Genomic DNA, 26,640 nt, shown 5'->3' with positions numbered 1-26,640 from the left:
ACTGGTATGATGTCGTTGTTGGATGGGAGTCTGTTGTATGACTGGTATGATGTAGTTGTTGTATGACTGGTATGATGTAGTTGTTGGATGGGAGTCTGTTGGATGACTGGTATGATGTAGTTGTTGAATGGGAGTCTGTTGGATGACTGGTATGATGTAGTTATTGGATGGGAGTCTGTTGGATGACTGGTATGATGTAGTTGTTGGATGGGAGTCTGTTGGATGACTGGTATGATGTAGTTGTTGAATGGGAATCTGTTGGATGACTGGTATGATGTAGTTGTTGGATGGGAGTCTGTTGGAGGACTGGTGTGATGTAGTTGTTGGATGGGAGTCTGTTGGATGACTGGTATGATGTAGTTGTTGGATGGGAGTCTGTTGGAGGACTGGTGTGATGTAGTTGTTGGATGGGAGTCTGTTGGATGACTGGTGTGATGTAGTTGTTGGATGGGAGTCTGTTGGATGACTGGTATGATGTAGTTGTTGGATGGGAGTCTGTTGGAGGACTGGTATGATGTCGTTGTTGGATGACTGGTGTGATGTAGTTGTTGGATGACTGGTATGATGTCGTTGTTGGATGGGAGTCTGTTGGATGACTGGTGTGATGTAGTTATTGGATGGGAGTCTGTTGGAGGACTGGTATGATGTAGTTGTTGGATGGGAGTCTGTTGGATGACTGGTATGATGTAGTTATTGGATGGGAGTCTGTTGGATGACTGGTGTGATGTAGTTATTGGATGGGAGTCTGTTGGATGACTGGTGTGATGTAGTTGTTGGATGGGAGTCTGTTGGATGACTGGTATGATGTAGTTATTGGATGGGAGTCTGTTGGATGACTGGTATGATGTAGTTGTTGGATGGGAGTCTGTTGGATGACTGGTATGATGTAGTTGTTGAATGGGAATGTGTTGGATGACTGGTATGATGTAGTTGTTGGATGACTGGTATGATGTAGTTGTTGGATGGGAGTCTGTTGGATGACTGGTATGATGTAGTTGTTGGATGGGAGTCTGTTGGATGACTGGTATGATGTAGTTGTTGGATGACTGGTATGATGTAGTTGTTGGATGGGAGTCTGTTGGATGACTGGTATGATGTAGTTGTTGAATGGGAGTCTGTTGGATGACTGGTATGATGTAGTTGTTGAATGGGAGTCTGTTGGATGACTGGTATGATGTAGTTGTTGGATGGGAGTCTGTTGGATGACTGGTATGATGTAGTTGTTGAATGGGAGTCTGTTGGATGACTGGTATGATGTAGTTGTTGGATGGGAGTCTGTTGGAGGACTGGTGTGATGTAGTTGTTGGATGGGAGTCTGTTGGATGACTGGTATGATGTAGTTGTTGGATGGGAGTCTGTTGGAGGACTGGTGTGATGTAGTTGTTGGATGGGAGTCTGTTGGATGACTGGTGTGATGTAGTTGTTGGATGGGAGTCTGTTGGATGACTGGTATGATGTCGTTGTTGGATGACTGGTGTGATGTAGTTGTTGGATGACTGGTATGATGTCGTTGTTGGATGGGAGTCTGTTGTATGACTGGTATGATGTAGTTGTTGGATGGGGAGTCTGTTGGATGACTGGTATGATGTCGTTGTTGGATGACTGGTGTGGTGTAGTTGTTGGATGGGAGTCTGTTGGATGACTGGTATGATGTAGTTGTTGAATGGGAGTCTGTTGGATGACTGGTATGATGTAGTTGTTGGATGACTGGTATGATGTAGTTGTTGGATGACTGGTATGATCTAGTTGTTGGATGACTGGTATGATGTAGTTGTTGGAAGACTGGTATGATGTAGTTGTTGAATGGGAGTCTGTTGGATGACTGGTATGATGTAGTTGTTGGATGGGAGTCTGTTGGATGACTGGTATGATGTAGTTGTTGGATGGGAGTCTGTTGGATGACTGGTATGATGTAGCTGTTGGATGGGAGTCTGTTGGATGACTGGTGTGATGTAGTTGTTGGATGGGAATCTGTTGGATGACTGGTATGATGTAGTTGTTGGATGGGAGTCTGTTGGATGACTGGTATGATGTAGTTGTTGGATGGGAGTCTGTTGGATGACTGGTATGATGTAGTTGTTGGATGGGAGTCTGTTGGATGACTGGTATGATGTAGTTGTTGGATGGGAGTCTGTTGGATGACTGGTATGATGTAGTTGTTGGATGGGAGTCTGTTGGATGACTGGTATGATGTAGTTGTTGGATGGGAGTCTGTTGGATGACTGGTATGATGTCGTTGTTGGATGGGAGTCTGTTGGATGACTGGTATGATGTAGTTGTTGGATGGGAGTCTGTTGGATGACTGGTATGATGTCGTTGTTGGATGGGAGTCTGTTGGATGACTTGTATGATGTAGTTGTTGGATGGGAGTCTGTTGGATGACTGGTATGATGTAGTTGTTGGATGGGAGTCTGTTGGATGACTGGTATGATGTCGTTGTTGGATGGGAGTCTGTTGGATGACTGGTATGATGTCGTTGTTGGATGGGAGTCTGTTGGATGACTGGTATGATGTAGTTGTTGGATGGGAGTCTGTTGGATGACTGGTATGATGTAGTTGTTGAATGGGAGTCTGTTGGATGACTGGTATGATGTAGTTGTTGGATGGGAGTCTGTTGGATGACTGGTGTTGTTGAGCGGCTTCACTGCAAGTATATTGTATGTTTATAATAATAATAATAAAACATTTAACAAAAATAAAAAAATAAAGAAATCTGAAATGTCTTGAGTCAATAAGTATTCAACCCCTTTGTTATGTAAGTTCAGGAGTAATCATTTGCTTAACAAGTCACATAATAAATTGCATGGACTCACTGTGTGCAATAATAGTGTTTAACATACCCCACACATACAATTATCTGTAAGGTCCCTCATCTCTGTACCCCACACATACAATTATCTGTAAGGTCTCTCATCTCTGTACCCCACACATACAATTATCTGTAAGGTCCCTCATCTCTGTACCCCACACATACAATTATCTGTAAGGTCCCTCATCTCTGTACCCCCACACATACAATTATCTGTAAGGTCCCTCATCTCTGTACCCCACACATACAATTATCTGTAAGGTCCCTCATCTCTGTACCCCACACATACAATTATCTGTAAGGTCCCTCATCTCTGTACCCCCACACATACAATTATCTGTAAGGTCCCTCATCTCTGTACCCCACACATACAATTATCTGTAAGGTCCCTCATCTCCGTACCCCACACATACAATTATCTGTAAGGTCCCTCATCTCCGTACCCCACACATACAATTATCTGTAAGGTCTCTCATCTCCATACCCCACACATACAATTATCTGTAAGGTCTCTCAGTCAAGGAGGGAATTTACATCACAGTTTCAACCAATACCTCACAAAGAAGGACACCTATCGGTAGAGAGGAAAAACAAAAAAACATCTGAGATTGAATCCTATTGGTAGAGAGGAAAAACAAAAACACATCTGAGATTGAATCCTATTGGTAGAGGGGAAAAACAAAAACACATCTGAGATTGAATCCTATTGGTAGAGGGGAAAACAAAAACACATCTGAGATTGAATATCCTTTTGAGGTGAAGTTATTAATGACACTTTGGATGGTGTATCAATACACCCAGTCACTACAAAGATACAGGCTTCCTTCCTAACTCAGTTGCTGGAGAGGAAGGAAACCGCTCAGTGATTTCACCATGAGGCCAATGGTGACTTTAAAACTTTGTATCTGTTTTATAGCTGTGATAGGAGAACTGAGGATGGATCAACGACAATGTAGTTGCTCTACAATACTCACCTAATTGGCAGAGTGAAAAGAAGGAAGTCTGTACCGAATACAAATATTTTAAATATTTATAAATATTCCAAAACACACATCCTGTTTGCAACAAGCCACTAAAGTAATACTGCAAAACATGTGGCAAAGCAATTCAATTTTTGTCCTGAATACAAAGTGTTATGTTTGAGGTAAATCTGAGTACCACTCTCCATATTTTCAATCGTAGTGGTGGCTGCATCATGTTATGGGTATGCTTGTAGCGTTAAGGACTGGAGAGTTTTTCAGAATAAAAAAATGAACTGAATTAGCTAAATACAGGCAAAATCCTAGAAGAAAACCTGGTTCAGTCTGCTTTCCACCAGACACTGGGAGATGAATTCACATATCAACAGGACAACAACCTAAAACACAAGGCCAAATCTACACTGGGGTTGCTTACTAAGAAGACAGTGAGTGTTCCTGATTGACCGATTACAGGTTTGACTTAAATCTACTTGAAAATCTATGGCAAGGTCTGGAAATGGTTCATTAGCAATGATTAACAACCAATTTGACAGAGCTTGAAGAATGTAAAAAATAAAATAAAATGGACAACGAGCTCTTAGAGATTTTCCCAGAAAGACTCACAGCCATAACCGCTGTCAAATTGCTTAATTAAACTCCAGGCAGCAGATGGCGACGTGAGTCTTTAAGGTGATGCTTCTTGCGTGACGTAAGTCGGTTAGGGCCAGGCAGAGTAGGAAGGTAATGCATGGAGTTAGGGAAGAAAATGGTAGTATAGTAAGTAAACCAGAGGAAATGGTCAGGGTGACAACTGATCATTTCCAAGGTTTATTTAAGGAAAGGGAAATAGATGTAGAGCAGGGAAACGTGTTTTAGAACACTTGTCCCGGCGGTTGCCAGAGGACATTAGAGACGTGATGGAGGCCCAGATCTCACTAGAAGAGGTTGAGAGCGCTCTTAGGAGGATGGGAAAAGGGAAGGTGCCTGGGATGGATGGGCTGCCGGCTGAGTTTTACCTCAAGTTTTGGGGTATACTTGGACCAGTGATTCTCGAAGTCTTGAAGGCCATCCTTGAGACGGGGGTCCCGGGGGATCAATGGCTGTTGGTGTGCTGTCACTTCTTTATAAGAAGGGGAAGCAACTGACCTTGGCAACTGGCGGCCATTGACCATGCTGTGCGTAGATTACAAGATTCTTGCAAAGCTCTTCCCTACGTCGTCCACGAGGATCAGACGTGCGGGGAAGAGGGCCGCTCTATAAGATGGAACCTACAGTTGATCAGGAATTCCATCGCTTGGGTTGAAGATAGAGGGCTGCCTTTAATGGTAGCAGCGCTAGATCAGGCGAAAGCTTTTGATCGCGTGAATAGATCTTTTCTATTCAGGGTGTTAGGTAGATTAGGATTTGGGGAGAAGTTTATAGGATGGATCCGTACTTTATATGTCGGAGCGGGGTGTCGAGTTAGTGTAAATAGTCACTTAGGTGACGTTTTTGACCTCTCGTCTGGGGTCAGGCAGGGATGCCCACTCTCGGCTCTCCTCTTCGTTCTGTACATGGAGCCTCTGGGGGCTGCCATTAGGGCAGACACAGGGGTGGAAGGCTTGTTGATCCCTGGAAGTGGTGGGCTGCGTGTTAAGATGACGACACTTCCTTGCTGTTGTGCAAGGACTCGTGCCTGACAAGGTCCCTTGCCATCTTTGGGGATTTCACCCGAGCGTCGGGAGCAGTTCTGAACCATGCAAAGTCTTCCGTCAAGTTTTTCGGAAGATGGCGCGGTAGAACGGATGTGCCTGGGGGTTCTCTCTCTGTGAGGGGCCCTGAGGATTCTCGGGGTTCATTTTGAGACCTCCCGGCTCAGCGACGCTAAACTGGAACATGCGTATCGCAGTGGTACAGAGGAAGCTAGCAATGTGGAAGGCTAGGTATTTGTCTTTTATGGGCAAAGTCCTGGTCCTAAAGGTGGATGTGTTGCCGTCTCTTTTGTATTTGGCGTACATCTACCCATTGCCGGCTTGTCTGAGGAGGCCTCTAGTGAGGCTTGTGTTTCAGTTTATGTGGAGTGGCAGGTGCGAGTGGGTCGCCAGGGCACGCATGATCTGTCCTATCGGGGGAGGGAGGTAGGGGGTACCACATTTCCCCCTCAAGCTGGACTCAATTTTTGTTTCTTTCTTGTTAACGGAGCTTGCTCAGCCAGTGATACACCCGTCCGGTTACCTCCTGAGGGTGTTCTTCTCGTATCAGGCGAGAAGCGTAATGGTGTGGTCTAACGCGGGTCCTCGGGCGGAACAGCTGCCGTGGCACTTTGGTCATGCGGCCAAGTGGCTGCGTGCGCACCCCGAGGTTGAAGTTGCCCGAGTAGGTTTAGACCACAGGCACCTGTACGAGGAGGTCAGGCAGGCAGGGAGTCCTGCGCCCGTAGCGGGCATCTCGTCAGTGGTCTGGGAGGGAGTGCAGGCGCGGGGCCTGGACAACGGGCTCAAGGACCTGAATTGGTTGAGCCTTCATAAGCGTTTGCCGGTACTTTCCATCTTGTACCGGTATAGTTTGGTGCAATCCCCCACCTGTCCAAGATCCTCTTGTGGCAGGGAGGAGACTGTGCACCATGCCTTCTGGGACTGTGCCTTTGCCGGACTAGTCTGGGCTAGGGCACGGGTGATGCTAGGTGTGGTTAGGAGTGATTTTGTTTTGACATGGGCTAGGCTAGAGAGGGCGTAGGGAGAGCAAAGGGAACGGATAGGGACAGGTTTCTGCTCTGGCTTCTCATGAGTCTCTTTAAAAGGGACTGTGGGAAGCCAGGAAGAATTTAGTCAAGACAGGGAGAGATTGGGGGTGGAAGGGATAGTGAGAAGGGTGGAAGGTGATTTGAGGGGGAGGATGAAGAGGGAGGAGAGGAAGTGGGGGAAGCATGCGGCACGGGAGAGGTGGAAAGGGGGTTTAGGGCTGGGAGTGTTAGAGTGAGTTTGGTAAGGGGATAGATTAGGGAAGGGGAGATAGGGAAAGGGTTAGGTATTGGTTAGGTATGACGGGGAGGGACGATGCTCCCCTGAGGTTTGTTTTTGTCTTGGTGTTTGGTGATTTGGTTTTGTAAATATAAGTAATTAAGAATGAATGAGAGATATGATTTTGTAAAGTGTGAATGGTATTGATTGTAAATAAATTATTTTAACCACCAAAAAAAAAAAAGAATAATAATCTAGTGGACAAGACGCTCAAGAACCACAACACAGTTACTGTTTAAAACACCTCGGTAGCTTGCTGGCCAACATGCAACCGAAACATTTAAGCTCTTTCGACCACTTTTGTGAATATTCATCTCGTTGTTTTAAAAACAGTTCTGTTGAGGTATCTACTGGTTAACTTTAACGTAATGTACTTGTTACATTTGCAAACTTGTTCTGAGCCTAGCACTCGGCTAGTCGCTAATGCTAACTAGCTAGCTAGCATTCACAACCATGAGCTCTTTAAGCTACTCGCCCCCAGCTAAAGAAGAGGCGATGTGTTGGCCGGAGAAAGAATCTCTCGGACTGAACGTTGTCATAAAAGAAGAAGAGGAAGATATCTCAGTGAAAGTAGAGGAAGAAGCTTTCAGAATTAAAAAGGAGGAAGAGGAGTCTATCAGCATCGCATTGAAAGAGGAAGATGTTATTGTGAAAGAACCTTTTGGAAAGGAAGAGGAGGCTATCATATTAAAAGAGGAGGATGGTGTTACAGTGAAAGAAGAGAAAGAACCCATTAGAGTGAAGAAGAAAGACAGGATAGAGGCTGTCACAGTGGAAGAGGAGGAGGTAGAAGCTTCGACAATGAAAAAGGAGGAAGAGGCTATCACATTGAAAGAAGAAGAGGAAGAACCTTTTAGAGTGAAAGAGGAAGAGGAGGCTATCTCAGTAAAAGAGGAGGACGACATTCTGGGAGTGAAAGAGGAGGAGGAAGGAGAAGAAGAGGAGACTGAAGATCGGATTAGCACCGGTGAGTATTGTCTTAAAAACAGGGACACAAACGTTGCACTTGTGAAGTAATATGTTGTTTTAAATAGGCGTTCTACTGAAGTGATATACTTCAATAGGTTATTCAGGACTGTAGAAATTGTTCGAGGGCAATCTGCCATTGGTACATGCATTTTTTACCTTTTAAATTAATAATATATAGGCCTAGCTATTGTTTATTGGAGAAAATAACTGATACATGCTGAATGAACTTAGTTCAACTAACTCTTACAGCCTTGTTATAAAATTGCTTTAACTTATTTTTTCCCTTCAATCTACACACAATACCCAATAATGACATCACAATACCCAATAATGACATCACAATACCCAATAATGACATCACAATACCCCATAATGACATCACAATACCCAATAATGACATCACAATACCCAAAAATGACAAATCAAAAACTGTTTTATTTTAATTTGAGTTCATGTATATAAATAAATAAAAAACAGGAAATATCACATTACATAAGGATTCAGATCTTTTCCTCAGTACTTTGTTGAAGCACCTTTTGGCAGCGATTACAGCCTCCAGTCTTCTTGGGTTTGCTGCTACAAGCTTGGCACACCTGTATTTGGAGAGTTTCTCCCATTCTTCTCTGCAGATCCTATCAGGCTGTGTGAGGTTGGATGGGGCAGCGTTGCTGCACAGTTATTTTCATATCTTTTCAGAGATGTTAGATCGGGCTCAAGTCCGGGCTCTGGCTGGGCCACTCAAGGACATTCAGAGGCTTGTCCTGAAATACAGTAGCAACAAAGCTATACAAAATGAAAATCAAAATAAATAAATATTGTTCAGTATGATCAATACTAACTTTATGATCAATACTAACTTTGCATAATGTTGTAATATATTGTGTATATTTATACCCAATGGTTTCCAAATATGTGAAGTACATTTTTGCTATTCTGTATTTTTTTATACCATAAATCCTTGCTGTTCCAAATAAGCCCAGTTTGCATTGAAACACATGGAGATTGTGTTTATCACCTAATAAATCAATAAACCCGAGCATAAATGTTTTTTTTCTTCAGATTTAAGTTGATTAAAGTACTCAAACTACAGTTATGCACATTATTCATAGTGTCCTTTACCAAGATGAAATCATTAAGAACAACTAGAAACCTCTGTACTCTCTGCAGCACGTTAGAAGTAGACAGGTAGTTGTTGATGCAGAGAGAAAGAAGAAGAAGGTCAGGGTTGAAGGATATCAAGGATAGAAGATCTGGGCAAACAAATGAAGGACAAGAAGATGACTACTGACCGAATACTCGTGGCAGTTCGGGCCGGGGTGTCATATTATTGTCCTTCCTTCATCCAGGTGATTCTGTTTTTAGGGGGTTTCACCACCTGTACCTTTCTAATACAAGAGTAGATTAGAGTAGATTAGAAAGGGTCTTTAGGCTTTATAAAGACAAGTTGAACTAACTAACAACAATAGGGGTTTCACCACCTGTACCTTTCTAATACAAGAGTAGATTAGAGTAGATTAGGGAGATTAGAAACGGTCTTTAGAAAGACAAGTTGAACTAACTAACAACAATAGGGGTTTCACCACCTGTACCTTTCTAATACAAGAGTAGATTAGAGTAGATTAGAGTAGATTAGGGAGATTAGAAACGGTCTTTAGAAAGACAAGTTGAACTAATTAACAACAAAAGGAGAACAGCAAACGGGAACCAGCTTTCAGAAAAATTAATTAAAAGTTGTTTGTGTTTATGGTCTTTGTGCAGCTGCAGGATCAATATTCACCTTTATAATATGGGATGAAGCCTGAGCTGGAATGTGAAGCTAACTGAAGCTGGCTAGCTTTAGAAAACCCTGACTAGATCTCTCTAGTGTCGTAGTATACCCCTCAGAACCCCAAAGATAAGCTTGTAATTGTAAAACAAACACTGTATAGTCAAAACATCCATGTTTTTAGTATTAAACTAAATACTTGTTTTTGTCTTTGGCAGGAGCGAGACCAGACTCTCACTTGGACAGAGGAAAGAGTACTTCAGGGCAACCAGACCCAAAGATGGCCAAACCAGCGAGACCACACCACTGCTCCCACTGTGGAAAGAGTTTTATTAATTTAAGGAGTCTAAACATTCATCAAAGAGTACATACAGGAGAAAAGCCTTACCACTGCTCGCAGTGTGGAAAGAGTTTTACTCAGTTAGGGAATCTGAAAATGCATGAGCGAATACACACAGGAGAGAAGCCTTTCCACTGCTCCCAGTGTGGAAAGAGTTTTACCCAGTTAGCTGCCCTGAAAATACATGAGAGGACGCACACTGGAGAGAAGCCTTTCCACTGCTCCCTGTGTGGAAAGCATTTTACCCAGTTAGGGGCCCTGAAAAAACACGAGAGGACACATACAAGAGAGAATCATTTCCACTGCTCCCTGTGTGGAAAGACTTTTACCCAGTTAGGGTCCATGAAAACGCATGAGAGGACACACACTGGAGAGAAGCCATATCGCTGCTCCCAGTGTCAAAATACCTTTTCCGCATTAAGGGACCTGAAATCACATGAAAGAACCCACTTAGTAGAGAGGCAGAGGCCGTTCCAATGCTCTCAGTGTGGAAAGAGATCACATGACAACACACACAGGAGAAAAACCGTTCCACTGCTCACAGTGTGGAAAGGGTTCACACTAAAAACACACAAGAGTACACACAGGAGATCAGCATTTCCAATGCTCTCAGTGTGGAAAGGGTTTTACCAGGTTAAGCACACTAAAAACACACAAGAGTACACACAGGAGATCAGCATTTCCAATGCTCTCAGTGTGGAAAGGGTTTTACCAGGTTAAGCACACTAAAAACACACAAGAGTACACACAGGAGATCAGCATTTCCAATGCTCTCAGTGTGGAAAGGGTTTTACCAGGTTAAGCACACTAAAAACACACAAGAGTACACACAGGAGATCAGCATTTCCAATGCTCCCAGTGTGGAAAGAAATGGTTAGAAAAGGCATCCATTAACAATAGTTAGGGAACCTGCAAGACCACGACGGAACACACACCGGGAAGATGCCGTACCACTGCTCCCAGTGTGGAAAGAGATTTTTCACATCTCATAACACGCAGTGCTCCACACTTTTCGACTGAGAATGTGTTTTCCTGGGTTCGGTCATGAAAATCTGGGAAAAGTCATGAATTTTTTTGTTGTTGTGTTTTCCAAAAAGTGTTTTCAAAAAGTCAATGGAAATGAATTGAACTTCTGTTAGCCATTTATTTAGGCATAGTTTGTAAATATGTTATTAATCACATGCAAATCACCATATCAACCAGGATCAGAATGCTTTAATGCTGTGTGACCGCATCACCTGCACATACAAGGGGAGAGAGACAGTAGCACTGTGGAGTGGGCCTCAAGGGGAGAGAGACAGTAGCACTGTGGAGTGGGCCTCAAGGAGAGAGACAGTAGCACTGTGGAGTGGGCCTCAAGGGAGAGAGACAGTAGCACTGTGGAGTGGGCCTCAAGGGAGAGAGACAGTAGCACTGTGGAGTGGGCCTCAAGGGAGAGAGACAGTAGCACTGTGGAGTGGGCCTCAAGGGGAGAGAGACAGTAGCACTGTGGAGTGGGCCTCAAGGGAGAGAGACAGTAGAGCTGTGGAGTGGGCCTCAAGGGGAGAGAGACAGTAGCACTGTGGAGTGGGCCTCAAGGGGAGAGAGACAGTAGCACTGTGGAGTGGGCCTCAAGTGGAGAGAGACAGTAGCACTGTGGAGTGGGCCTCAAGGGGAGAGAGACAGTAGCACTGTGGAGTGGGCCTCAAGGGGAGAGAGACAGTAGAGCTGTGGAGTGGGCCTCAAGGGAGAGAGACAGTAGCACTGTGGAGTGGGCCTCAAGGGGAGAGAGACAGTAGCACTGTGGAGTGGGCCTCAAGGGGAGAGAGACAGTAGCACTGTGGAGTGGGCCTCAAGGGAGAGAGACAGTAGAGCTGTGGAGTGGGCCTCAAGTGGAGAGAGACAGTAGCACTGTGGAGTGGGCCTCAAGGGGAGAGAGACAGTAGCACTGTGGAGTGGGCCTCAAGGGAGAGAGACAGTAGCACTGTGGAGTGGGCCTCAAGGGAGAGAGACAGTAGCACTGTGGAGTGGGCCTCAAGGGGAGAGAGACAGTAGCACTGTGGAGTGGGCCTCAAGGGGAGAGAGACAGTAGAGCTGTGGAGTGGGCCTCAAGGGAGAGAGACAGTAGCACTGTGGAGTGGGCCTCAAGGGGAGAGAGACAGTAGCACTGTGGAGTGGGCCTCAAGGGGAGAGAGACAGTAGCACTGTGGAGTGGGCCTCAAGGGAGAGAGACAGTAGAGCTGTGGAGTGGGCCTCAAGGGAGAGAGACAGTAGCACTGTGGAGTGGGCCTCAAGGGGAGAGAGACAGTAGCACTGTGGAGTGGGCCTCAAGTGGAGAGAGACAGTAGCACTGTGGAGTGGGCCTCAAGGGGAGAGAGACAGTAGCACTGTGGAGTGGGCCTCAAGGGGAGAGAGACAGTAGCACTGTGGAGTGGGCCTCAAGGGAGAGAGACAGTAGAGCTGTGGAGTGGGCCTCAAGGGGAGAGAGACAGTAGCACTGTGGAGTGGGCCTCAAGGGGAGAGAGACAGTAGCACTGTGGAGTGGGCCTCAAGTGGAGAGAGACAGTAGCACTGTGGAGTGGGCCTCAAGGGGAGAGAGACAGTAGCACTGTGGAGTGGGCCTCAAGGGGAGAGAGACAGTAGAGCTGTGGAGTGGGCCTCAAGGGGAGAGAGACAGTAGCACTGTGGAGTGGGCCTCAAGGGAGAGAGACAGTAGCACTGTGGAGTGGGCCTCAAGGGGAGAGAGACAGTAGCACTGTGGAGTGGGCCTCAAGGGGAGAGAGACAGTAGAGCTGTGGAGTGGGCCTCAAGTGGAGAGAGACAGTAGCACTGTGGAGTGGGCCTCAAGGGAGAGAGACAGTAGCACTGTGGAGTGGGCCTCAAGGGGAGAGAGACAGTAGCACTGTGGAGTGGGCCTCAAGGGGAGAGAGACAGTAGCACTGTGGAGTGGGCCTCAAGGGGAGAGAGACAGTAGCACTGTGGAGTGGGCCTCAAGGGAGAGAGACAGTAGAGCTGTGGAGTGGGCCTCAAGGGAGAGAGACAGTAGCACTGTGGAGTGGGCCTCAAGGGGAGAGAGACAGTAGCACTGTGGAGTGGGCCTCAAGGGGAGAGAGACAGTAGCACTGTGGAGTGGGCCTCAAGGGGAGAGAGACAGTAGAGCTGTGGAGTGGGCCTCAAGGGAGAGAGACAGTAGCACTGTGGAGTGGGCCTCAAGGGGAGAGACAGTAGCACTGTGGAGTGGGCCTCAAGTGGAGAGAGACAGTAGCACTGTGGAGTGGGCCTCAAGGGGAGAGAGACAGTAGCACTGTGGAGTGGGCCTCAAGGGGAGAGAGACAGTAGCACTGTGGAGTGGGCCTCAAGGGAGAGAGACAGTAGCACTGTGGAGTGGGCCTCAAGGGGAGAGAGACAGTAGCACTGTGAAGTGGGCCTCAAGGGAGAGAGACAGTAGCACTGTGGAGTGGGCCTCAAGGGGAGAGAGACAGTAGCACCGTGGAGTGGGCCTCAAGTGCTGTTAGCATTTATTCATGCTAGTTAACTGTTTAGCTGTTTGCATTTATTCATGCTAGTTAACTGTTTAGCTGTTTGCATTTATTCATGCTAGTTAACTGTTTAGCTGTTAGCATTTATTCATGCTAGTTAACTGTTTAGCTGTTAGCATTTATTCATGCTAGTTAACTGTTTAGCTGTTAGCATTTGTTAGCATGTATTCATGCTAGTTGTTTAGCTGTTAGCATTTATTCATGCTAGTTAACTGTTTAGCTGTTAGCATTTATTCATGCTAGTTGTTTAGCTGTTAGCATTTATTCATGCTAGTTAACTGTTTAGCTGTTAGCATTTATTCATGCTAGTTGTTTAGCTGTTAGCATTTATTCATGCTAGTTAACTGTTTAGCTGTTAGCATTTATTCATGCTAGTTGTTTAGCTGTTAGCATTTATTCATGCTAGTTAACTGTTTAGCTGTTAGCATTTATTCATGCTAGTTAACTGTTTAGCTGTTAGCATTTATTCATGCTAGTTGTTTAGCTGTTAGCATTTATTCATGCTAGTTAACTGTTTAGCTGTTAGCATTTATTCATGCTAGTTAACTGTTTAGCTGTTAGCATTTATTCATGCTAGTTAACTGTTTAGCTGTTAGCATTTATTCCACTGACACTTGCCGGTTAAGGCCATGCAAAGTTTATTCACTTTTTTGGACAATTCATTTAAACTGTTTTCTTCTTGTTTTGTTTTTGCAAACAAATGATTCACTTCACCATTTGTATTAGTTAGGATTCTGGTGAATCAAAATAATCAATTGTGAATCACGAGGACAAAACCTGCCATAATGATCTATTATTTAATTCTTCAATCTCCAATAAATGTTATTCATCTTATATATTTATTAATGTCTGTGTTTCTTCCTCCAATATGATAATGAGGTAATGAAGTGGTGTCAAGCCAATGTCTGTCTGTGTGTCTGTGGTAACTAACACACCAATATAGTAATGAGGTCGTGTCAAGCCAATGTCTGTCTGTCTGTGGTAACTAACACACCAATATGATAATGAGGTGGTGTCAAGCCAATGTCTGTCTGTGTGTCTGTGGTAACTAACACACCAATATGATAATGAGGTAATGAAGTGGTGTCAAGCCAATGTCTGTCTGTGTGTCTGTGGTAACTAACACACCAATATGATAATGAGGTGGTGTCATGCCAATGTCTGTCTGTCTGTGGTAACTAACACACCAATATGATAATGAGGTGGTGTCAAGCCAATGTCTGTCTGTCTGTCTGTGGTAACTAACACACCAATATGGTAATGAGGTGGTGTCAAGCCAATGTCTGTCTGTCTGTGTGTCTGTGGTAACTAACACACCAATATGATAATGAGGTGGTGTCAAGCCAATGTCTGTCTGTCTGTGTGTCTGTGGTAACTAACACACCAATATGATAATGAGGTGGTGTCAAGCCAATGTCTGTCTGTCTGTCTGTGGTAACTAACACACCAATATGGTAATGAGGTCGTGTCAAGCCAATGTCTGTGTGTCTGTGGTAACTAACACACCAATATGATAATGAGGTGGTGTCATGCCAATGTCTGTCTGTCTGTGGTAACTAACACACCAATATGGTAATGAGGTGGTGTCAAGCCAATGTCTGTCTGTCTGTCTGTGGTAACTAACACACCAATATGATAATGAGGTGGTGTCAAGCCAATGTCTGTCTGTCTGTCTGTCTGTGGTAACTAACACACCAATATGATAACGAGGTGGTGTCAAGTAAATGTCTGTGTGTCTGTGGTTTCTGATCAATGTCACAGCGCTTTGCTCAATAGTAGAATTTGCGGTTTGTCTTCAAAATAAAAGTCCCGCATTTGAAACGGAAGCAAACAGATTCATATAGTGGAATCACTCCATATTTGGACCAGATTATGTTTGAAATGTTGTATAAATACAACAAAAGACAATAATTTGTTAATTTACTCCCCCAAAAATGTAATCAGATGACATCGCACTGTGGATGTATTAGACATGATAGAACATTGTACAGCCTATGGATCTGAGAGGTCCATGATAGAACATTGTTCAGCCTATGGATCTGAGAGGTCCATGATAGAACATTGTACAGCCTATGGATCTGAGAGGTCCATGATAGAACATTGTTCAGCCTATGGATCTGAGAGGTCCATGATAGAACATTGTTCAGCCTATGGATCTGAGAGGTCCATGATAGAACATTGTTCAGCCTATGGATCTGAGAGGTCCATGATAGAACATTGTTCAGCCTATGGATCTGAGAGGTCCATGATAGAACATTGTTCAGCCTATGGATCTGAGAGGTCCATGATAGAACATTGTACAGCCTATGGATCTGAGAGGTCTATGATAGAACATTGTTCAGCCTATGGATCTGAGAGGTCCATGACAGAACATTGTTCAGCCTATGGATCTGAGAGGTCCATGATAGAACATTGTTCAGCCTATGGATCTGAGAGGTCCATGATAGAACATTGTTCAGCCTATGGATCTGAGAGGTCCATGATAGAACATTGTTCAGCCTATGGATCTGAGAGGTCCATGATAGAACATTGTTCAGCCTATGGATCTGAGAGGCCCATGATAGAACATTGTTCAGCCTATGGGTCTGAGAGGTCCATGACAGAACATTGTTCAGCCTATGGATCTGAGAGGTCCATGATAGAACATTGTTCAGCCTATGGATCTGAGAGGTCCATGACAGAACATTGTTCAGCCTATGGATCTGAGAGGCCCATGATAGAACATTGTTCAGCCTATGGATCTGAGAGGTCCATGATAGAACATTGTTCAGCCTATGGATCTTGAGAGGTCAATGACAGAACATTGTTCAGCCTATGGATCTGAGAGGTCCATGACAGAACATTGTTCAGCCTATGGATCTGAGAGGTCCATGACAGAACATTGTTCAGCCTATGGATCTGAGAGGTCAATGACAGAACATTGTTCAGCCTATGGATCTGAGAGGTCCATGATAGAACATTGTTCAGCCTATGGATCTGAGAGGTCCATGATAGAACATTGTTCAGCCTATGGATCTGAGAGGTCCATGATAGAATATTGTTCAGCCTATGGATCTGAGAGGTCACATGACAGAACATTGTTCAGCCTATGGATCTGAGAGGTCCATGATAGAACATTGTTCAGCCTATGGATCTGAGAGGTCCATGATAGAACATTGTTCAGCCTATGGATCTGAGAGGTCCATGATAGAACATTGTTCAGCCTATGGATCTGAGAGGTCCATGATAGAACATTGTTCAGCCTATGGATCTGAGAGGTCCATGATAGAACATTGTTCAGCCTATGGATCTGAGAGGTCCATGATAGAACATTGTTCAGCCTATGGATCTGAGAGGTCCATGATAGAACATTGTTCAGCCTATGGATCTGAGAGGTCCATGATAGAACATTGTTCAGCCTATGGATCTGAGAGGTCCATGATAGAACATTGTACAGCCTATGGATCTGAGAGGTCTATGATAGAACATTGTTCAGCCTATGGATCTGAGAAGGTCCATGACAGAACATTGTTCAGCCTATGGATCTGAGAGGTCCATGATAGAACATTGTTCAGCCTATGGATCTGAGAGGTCCATGATAGAAGCATTGTTCAGCCTATGGATCTGAGAGGTCCATGATAGAACATTGTTCAGCCTATGGATCTGAGAGGTCCATGATAGAACATTGTTCAGCCTATGGATCTGAGAGGCCCATGATAGAACATTGTTCAGCCTATGGGTCTGAGAGGTCCATGACAGAACATTGTTCAGCCTATGGATCTGAGAGGTCCATGATAGAACATTGTTCAGCCTATGGATCTGAGAGGTCCATGACAGAACATTGTTCAGCCTATGGATCTGAGAGGCCCATGATAGAACATTGTTCAGCCTATGGATCTGAGAGGTCCATGATAGAACATTGTTCAGCCTATGGATCTGAGAGGTCAATGACAGAACATTGTTCAGCCTATGGATCTGAGAGGTCCATGACAGAACATTGTTCAGCCTATGGATCTGAGAGGTCCATGACAGAACATTGTTCAGCCTATGGATCTGAGAGGTCAATGACAGAACATTGTTCAGCCTATGGATCTGAGAGGTCCATGATAGAACATTGTTCAGCCTATGGATCTGAGAGGTCCATGATAGAACATTGTTCAGCCTATGGATCTGAGAGAGGTCCATGATAGGAATATTGTTCAGCCTATGGATCTGAGAGGTCAATGACAGAACATTGTTCAGCCTATGGATCTGAGAGGTCCATGATAGAACATTGTTCAGCCTATGGATCTGAGAGGTCCATGATAGAACATTGTTCAGCCTATGGATCTGAGAGGTCCATGATAGAACATTGTTCAGCCTATGGATCTGAGAGGTCCATGATAGAGACATTGTTCAGCCTATGGATCTGAGAGGTCCATGATAGAACATTGTTCAGCCTATGGATCTGAGAGGTCCATGATAGAACATTGTTCAGCCTATGGATCTGAGAGGTCCATGATAGAACATTGTTCAGCCTATGGATCTAGAGAGGTCCATGATAGAACATTGTTCAGCCTATGGATCTGAGAGGTCCATGATAGAGACATTGTACAGCCTATGGATCTGAGAGGTCTATGATAGAACATTGTTCAGCCTATGGATCTGAGAGGTCCATGACAGAACATTGTTCAGCCTATGGATCTGAGAGGTCCATGATAGAACATTGTTCAGCCTATGGATCTGAGAGGTCCATGATAGAACATTGTTCAGCCTATGGATCTGAGAGGTCCATGATAGAACATTGTTCAGCCTATGGATCTGAGAGGTCCATGATAGAACATTGTTCAGCCTATGGATCTGAGAGGCCCATGATAGAACATTGTTCAGCCTATGGGTCTGAGAGGTCCATGACAGAACATTGTTCAGCCTATGGATCTGAGAGGTCCATGACAGAACATTGTTCAGCCTATGGATCTGAGAGGTCCATGATAGAACATTGTTCAGCCTATGGATCTGAGAGGTCCATGACAGAACATTGTTCAGCCTATGGATCTGAGAGGTCCATGACAGAACATTGTTCAGCCTATGGATCTGAGAGGTCCATGATAGAACATTGTTCAGCCTATGGATCTGCAGAGGTCCATGACAGAACATTGTTCAGCCTATGGATCTGAGAGGTCCATGACAGAACATTGTTCAGCCTATGGATCTGAGAGGTCCATGATAGAACATTGTTCAGCCTTGGATATGATAATGATATGAAAATAATTTTGCACGCCCAATTTTTCCAGTTTTGATTTGTTAAAAAAGTTTGAAATATCCAATAAATGTCATTCCACTTCATGATTGTGTCCCACTTGTTGTTGATTCTTCACAAAAAATACAGTTTTATATCTTTATGTTTGAAGCCTGAAATGTGGCAAAAGGTCGCAAAGTTCAAGGGGCCAAATACTTTCGCAAGGCACTGTACCTTATTACCTCCACTATATCAGAGACATTGGAACTATTTACTCTGGGAGCTTCCTTCCTGACTGAGATCAGAGAGAGATCTACCTCGCTATATAAGATACATGGAACCATTTACTCTGGGAGCTTCCTTCCTTCCTGAGATCAGAGAGAGATCTGCCTCGCTATATAAGATACATGGAACCATTTACTGTGAGAGCTTCCTTCCTGACTGAGATCAGAGAGAGATCTACCTCGCTATATAGAGACATGGAACCATTTACTGTGAGAGCTTCCTTCCTGACTGAGATCAGAGAGAGATCTACCCCGCAGCTGCTCGATTCAAGATTTGTTTTGTATTATACCTTAAATATTCTCTGTCAATCTTTTGGATTGAGTTTTCACCACATTACTGTTGTAGCGACAATCCTTTTGTAGAAATAAAAACGCATTCACCCACTAACTGTATAAAAGGGGTTTATAAATACAAGACCTATTCATCGGGATTAGAATAAATGTTGGTCTTAAAAAATGGCAAAATGAACCATAATGTGTACAGTGGGGAGAACACGTATTCGTTACATTGCCGATTTTGTAGGTTTTCCTACTTACAAAGCATGTGGAGGTCTGTAATTTTCTATCATGGGTACACTTCAGACTGTGAGAGACGGAATCTAAAACAAAAATCCAGAAAATCACATTGTATGATTTTTTTAAGTAATTCATTTGCATTATATTGCAGGACATAAAAATAACAGACCTCGACATGCTTTGTAAGTATGAAAAATCGCACATCGGCAGTGTATCAAATACTTGTTCTCCCACTGTACAGCCCATGTACGTTCAGTCATGTAACAGAATGGACTTTTGAGGGGAATGAATGCAAACCAAACAACAGTACAAACACCTTCTATCAATGGAAATAGATTTCTCATCTCCTATTTATTTCTATGTGTGGAGCCTGTAGAGCTCTGAAAACTTGGGGGCAAAATAACACCTATTTAACAGTCTGATGGCTTTGAGATAGAAGCTGTTTTTCAGTCTCTCAGCTTTGATGCACCTGTACTGACTTTGCTTTCTGGATGATAACGGTGAACAGGCCGTGGTTCAGGTGGTTGATGGTCTTTTTGGCCTTCCTGTGACATCGGGTGCTGTAGGTGTCCTGCAGGGCAGGCAGTGTGCCCCCGGTGATGCTTTGGGCAGACCGCACCGCCCTCTGGAGAGGGTTGCGGACGGTGCTGTTGCAGTACTAGGCGTGATACCACGTTGCTCTCAATGGTGCATCTGGAAAAGTTTGTGATGGTCTTGGGGGCCAAACTTTTTCAGCCACGTTGTCTGTGTGGGTGGACCATTTCAGATTGTCAGAGATGTGTACGCCGAGGAACTTGAACTTTTCCACTTTCTCCACTGTAGTCCCGTCGATGTGGATGGGGCGTGCTCCCCGGCCTGCTGTCTCCTGTCCTGTCCATGGGATGGGGGGCGTGCCTCTGCTGTCTCCTGTCCTGTCCATGTGGGATGGGGGCGTGCTCCTGCCGTCTCCTGTCCTGTCCATGGGATGGGGGCGTGCTCCTCTGCTGTCTCCCTGTCCTGTCGATGTAGATGGGGGCGTGCTCCCTCTGCTGTTCCCTGTCCTGTCCTGTCGATGTGGATGGGGGCGTGCTCTGCCGCCTGCCTGTCGATGGATGGGGCCCTCCTCTGCCGCCCCCGTCCTGTCGATGGGATGGGGGCCTGCTCCCTCTGTCTCCTCCCTGCCGTCCTGTCCTGTCGATGTGGATGGGGGCGTGCCCCTCTGCTGTCCTGTCGTCCTGTCGATGGGATGGGGCCTGCTCCCTCTGCCGTCTCCTGTCCTGTCGATGGGATGGGGGCGTGCTCCCTCTGCCGTCTCCTGTCCTGTCCATGTGGATGGGGGCGTGCTCCCTCTGCCGTCTCCTGTCCTGTCGATGTGGATGGGGGCGTGCTCCTCTGCCGTCTCCTGTCCTGTCAATGTGATGGGGGCCTGCTCCCTCTGCTGTCTCCTGTCCTGTCGATGTGGATGGGGGCCTGCTCCCTCTGCTGTCTCCTGTCCTGTCGATGTGGATGGGGCCTGCTCTCTGCTGCTCCTGTCCTCAATGTGGATGGGGGCTGTCTCCCTCTGCTGTCTCCTGTCCTGTCGATGTGGATGGGGGCCTCCCTGCTGTCTCCTGTCCTGTCCTGTCGATGTGATGGGGGCATCTCCTGTCCTGTCCTGTCGATGTGTGGATGGGGGCGTGCCTCCCTCTGCCGTCTCCTGTCCTGTCGATGTGGATGGGGGCCTGCTCCCTCTGCTGTCTCCTGTCCTGTCCTGTCGATGTGGATGGGGCATGCGTCCCTGCTGTCTCCTGTCCTGTCGATGGATGGGGGCGTGCTCCTCCTGCCTGTCTCCTGTCCTAGTCCTGTCGATGTGGATGGGGGCATGCTCCCTCTGCTGTCTCCCTGTCCTGTCGATGTCGGATGTCTCCCGATGTCGATGTGGATGGGGGCCGCTGTCTCCCTGTCCTGTCGATGTGGATGGGGCGTTCTCCCTCTGCCGTCTCCTGTCCTGTCCTGATGGGATGGGGGCGCTGCTCCCTCTGCCGTCCTGTCCTGTCGATGTGGATGGGGGCGTGTCCTGCCGCTCTCCTGTCCTGCGATGTGATGGGGGCCTGCTCCTGCTGTCTCCCTGTCCTGTCCTGTCGATGTGGATGGGGGCGTTCTCCTCCTCTGCCGCCTCCTGTCCTGTCCTGATGTGGATGGGGGCCTGCTCCCTGCCGTTCTGTCCTGGGTCGATGTGGATGGGGGCTGCCCTCTGTCTCCTGTCCTGTCGATGTGATGGGGGCGTGCTCCCTCTGCCGTCTCCCTGTCCTGTCGATGGGATGGGGGCGTGCTCCCTCTGCTGTCTCCTGGTCCTGTCGATGTGGATGGGGGCCTGCTCCCTCTGCCGTCTCCTGTCCTGTCGATGTGGATGGGGCCTGCTCCCTCTGGGCCGCCTCCTGTCCTGTCGATGGATGTAGGCCTGTCGATGTGATGGGGGCCTCTGCTGTCTCCTGTCCTGTCGATGTGGGATGGGGGCCTGCTCCCTCTGCCGCCTGTCCTGTCGATGTGGATGGGGGCGTGCCTCCTCTGCTGTCTCCTGTCCTGTCGATGTGGATGGGGCGTGCGCTGTCTCCCCTCTATGGGGGCCTGCTCCTCTGCTGTCCTGTCCTGTCGATGTGGATGGGGGCGTGCTCCCTCTGCTGTCTCCTGTCCTGTCGATGTGGATGGGGGCCTGCTCCCCCTGTCCTGTCGATGTGGACTGTCTCCTGAAGTCCTGTCGATAATCAGCTCCTGAAGTCCACAATCAGCTTCGTTTTGTTAACAAAGGAGAAATGCTCAGCTTTTTGTGTATATGGAACATTTATGATATCTTTTATTTCAGCTCATGAAACACGGAACCAACACTTTACACTTTGTGTTTATATTTTATGTTATATTATATATATATTTATATTTTTGTTCAGTTTATATGTATTTTATATTCAGCTTCTATATATGTGTGTAGGAAAGTATTACTTGTAAGAAGTAAGAGAAAACATATCAGTTCATTTGATATTTTAGACAGTATAAACAATGTGGTGAATATTTTCCTTATTAACCGCGGTACCCACTCCAGTCAACAGATGGCGATGGGAGTCTTTCAGCTGATGCTCGTTGCGTGACGTATAATCTAGTGGACGGACGGGACACTTCTTCAACAAGGACGACAGGCTACTGATTAAACCACATCGGTTGTTCGCTAGCAAACATAAAACCGGTCATATTTAGACAATTTGTGTGTATATTAACCTCAGTGTTTCAAACACACTGTTTACTAGTTACTTTAATATTTACGTTGTCAGCTAGCTAGCTGTTTTAGTTAGCACTAGGATAGTCTAACGTTCCGACCATGAGTTCACTGTCCCCACCTGCTAAAGAAGAGGAGGTCTGCTTGACGGAGAAAGAAGGTCCAGTGAAAGAGGAGAAGGAAGATGAGGCTATCACGGTTAAAAAGGAAGTAGAGGGTGAGGCTGTTACAGTGAAAGAGGAAGACGTTTCAGTGAAAGAAGAGGTGGATGTTACTGTGGAAGAAGAGGAAGACGCGTTCAGAGTGAAAGAGGAGGACGTTACAGGGAAAGAAGAGAGGGATTACTGTCACAGTTATAGAGGAGGAAGAAGAGAAGAATGGAGATCTGATTAACACCAGTGAGTACTATCTTAACAACAGGGGCGCAAATCAATGTGTGGTTATAAAGGGGCATTCCACTGAAGTTCGATACCCTCAATACGTTCTACTGTGGGAATGATTAAAGCTACAATGTAAGACGTGTACACCATTAAACAGTGGGCCACTAACAAAACGGAAACAATGGATCGAATGCATCCAATGACATTAGTCCACATTATCTATTAAAGCTTGTAAGACATTAGAGCTCTGCCAGCCTGTAACCATGACATTATTCTATTATTATAGAGCTCTGCTCAGCCTGTAACCATGACATTATCTATTATTATAGAGCTCTGCTCAGCCTGTAACCATGACATTATCTATTATTATAGAGCTCTGCCAGCCTACAAACATGACATGTAACCAAACATGACAGAGCTCTGCCCATACAAACATGACATTATTAAACAGTAGAGCCTGCCCCAAACATGACATTATCAATTATAGAGCTCAAATCATTATCTATGACATTAGTCCACATTATCTATTATAGAGCTCTGCTCAGCCTGTAACCATGACATTATCTATTATTATAGAGCTCTGTTCAGCCTATAAAAACATGCCATACAAAACATGACATTATCTATTATTATAGAGCTCTGCCCAGCCATGACAAATTATAGAGCTCTATATTCAGCCTATAAACATGACATTATCTATTATCATGAGCTCTGCCCAGCCTATAAAACATGACATTATCTATTATTATAGAGCTCTGCCCAGCCTATAAACATGACATTATCTATTATTATAGAGCTCTGCTCAGCCTGTAAACATGACATTATCTATTATTATAGAGCTCTGCTCAGCCTATAAACATGACATTATCTATTATTATAGAGCTCTGCTCAGCCTGTATAAACATGAGCAGCCTGTAAACCATGACATTATCTATTATTATAGAGCTCTGCTCAGCCCAGCCTGAGCAAACATGACATTATCTATTATTATAGAGCTCTGCCCAGCCTATAAACATGATATTTATATCTATTATTATAGAGCTCTATCGTGCCTGTAACCATACATTATCTATTATTATAGAGCTCTGCCCAGCCTATAAACATTATCTATTATTATAGAGCTCTATTCAACCTGTAACCATGACATTATCTATTATTATAGAGCTCTGCTCAGCCTATAAACATGACATTATCTATTATCATGGAGCTCTGCCCAGCCTGTAAACATGACATTATCATTATCATGAGCTGGATTATCATGGAGCTCTGCCCAGCCTATAAACATGATACCCAGCCTATAAAACATGACATTATCTATTATCATGGAGCTCTGCCCAGCCTATAAACATGACATTATCTATTATTATAGGAGCTCTGCCCAGCCTATAAACATGACATTAAACATGAGCTCTGCCCAGCCTATAAACCCATTATTATAGAGCTCTGCCCAGCCTATAAACATGACATTATCTATTATCATGGAGCTCTGCCCAGCCTGTAAACATGACATTATCTATTATTATAGAGCTCTGGCCCAGCCTATAAACATGCCTATTATTATAGTAAACATGACATTATCTATTATTATAGAGCTCTATTCAGACATTATAACATGGAGCTCTGCTCAGCCTATAAACATGACATTATCTATTATCATGGAGCTCTGCCCAGCCTATAAACATGACATTATCTATTATCATGGAGCTCTGCCCAGCCTATAAACATGACATTATCTATTATTATAGAGCTCTGCTCAGCCTATAAACATAACATTATCTATTATTATAGAGCTCTGCTCAGCCTATAAACATGACATTATCTATTATCCTCCCCTCCCTCAGCCCCCAAACATGACATTATCTATTATTCCACAGCCCCCATGACCTGCTCTGCTCAGCCTCATAACATTATCTATTATCATGGAGCTCTGCCACAGCCTCTGCTCATAAAACATGACATTATCTATTATCATGGAGCTCCCCATAAACATGACCGAGCCTCAGCCTATAAACATGACATTATCTATTATTATAGAGCCCTCCACATGTCCCCTCCTCCTCAGCCCCCAACCGCCCCATCCTCCCTCCATCCCTCATCCTCCTCCACAGCCCCCACCCCAGCCCCTCACAGCCCCCATCCTCCCTCCAGCCCCCACAGCCCCCTCATCCTCCCTCCCTCCTCAGCCCCCACCTGCCCTCATCCTCCCTCCACAGCCAGAAACCAGGTTTCCCCTCCCCACCAACCCATTACCCCCTCGGTCCCCACCCGCCCCTCATCCTCCCTCCACAGCCCTCAGTCCCCACCCGCCCCTCATCCTCCCTCCACAGCCCCCTCCCGCCCTCATCCTCCCTCCACAGCCCCCCTCAGCCCCCTCCCGCCCTCATCCTCCCTCCCTCCACAGCCCCCTCATCCTCCCTCCTCAGACCCCACCCGCCCCTCATCCTCCCTCCACAGCCCCCTCATCCCTCCCCTCCACAGCCCCCCACCCGCCCTCATCCTCCCTCCACAGCCAGAAACCATGTTTCCCTCTCCCTACCTCGCCCCCCAGCTTTTCAGCCCCCTTACACCCTCCCCAAAATTACCAGAGACCCCACCCCCGTAACACTCCTTCCCCAGGGGCCCGAAAGCAAAGAAAGTACCAAAGTCTAAATATTGATACCAACATTTTTAAATAGACCTCAGTAGGAATACCATCCGATCCAGCTGATTTGCCTTTATTCAAAGCCCTCGAGGACCAATGCCATTTGAGTTCATTGCGAGACTTAGTAGGTGTCCACTTTAGAAGTGAGCACTGCAAGAGATTAATTTATTGGTCTTAATTGCAAGTGGAGGGCAGAGGTCATTTCCTCACGCACAGTCTCTGATAGTCGTGGCCAACTCTTTCTGGTGTCTGGTGTTGAGAGCAGCCATTGTTCCTTCCCACAGACAGATTACGCGGAGCTACAGTGAACCTCTCACACCTTAACATTGGGCTATGCGTTGACAATTATTTTGAAAAGAAGTCAGTTCATTTCAAATATAGCCACGCATTCCAGAACCCAACCAGGATGTTCTAGAATGTTCTTCAAATTGAACTCAGGATTTTGAGAGACCGAGTCTGGATTGAACCCTAGGTATAATTCAGGTTTGTTTTAGGGTCTTCAGTTTAGTATTTAACTAAATGCTCTATTTATTTGTCTTTGGCAGGAGAGAGACAAGACTCTCACTCTGACAGCGAAAAGCGTCTTTCAGAAGAACCAGAGACGTCCAAACCAGCAAGACGACGCCACTCTTCCCAGTGTGGAAAGAGTTTTGCAAGTTAGGGAGCCTTAAAAACCATGAGGACACACACAGGAGAAAAGCCCTACCAATGTTCCCAGTGTGGAAAGAGTTTTACAAGGTTCTGGAACCTAAAAAGAACATGTGAGGACACACACAGGGAAAAACCTCATCACTGCTCCCAGTGTGGAAAGAGTTTTATCCGGTCAAGCCACCTGAAAGAACACAAGAGAACGCACACAGGGGAGAAGTCTTATTACTGCTCCCAATGTGGAAAAGGTTTTATCCAGTTAAGGAAACTGAAAATGCATGAAATGACACATACAGGGGAGAAGCCCTACCACTGCTCCCAGTGTGAAAATAGATATGTTTCATCAGGAGCCCTGAAGTCACATAAGAGAACACACACCGGGGAGAAGC

General features: G+C 45.6%; 1 protein-coding gene across 1 annotated transcript; it reads left to right on the top strand.

The window, feature by feature from the left end:
• Positions 1-7,020: 7,020 nt before the first annotated feature.
• Positions 7,021-25,564, top strand: LOC127917471 (zinc finger protein 239-like). The gene is made up of 4 exons (XM_052500603.1): positions 7,021-7,259; positions 7,581-7,734; positions 9,720-10,173; positions 25,417-25,564. The coding sequence occupies exons 1-4, from the start codon at positions 7,221-7,223 to the stop codon at positions 25,562-25,564; spliced, it is 795 nt and encodes a 264-aa protein (XP_052356563.1). The 5' UTR covers positions 7,021-7,220.
• Positions 25,565-26,640: the final 1,076 nt, after the last annotated feature.

This window comes from Oncorhynchus keta, unplaced genomic scaffold (genome assembly GCF_023373465.1).
Source record: "Oncorhynchus keta strain PuntledgeMale-10-30-2019 unplaced genomic scaffold, Oket_V2 Un_contig_11544_pilon_pilon, whole genome shotgun sequence".
In the NCBI taxonomy this organism is placed as follows: Eukaryota; Metazoa; Chordata; class Actinopteri; order Salmoniformes; family Salmonidae; genus Oncorhynchus; species Oncorhynchus keta.
This window is presented reverse-complemented; position numbering and strand designations above follow the sequence as displayed.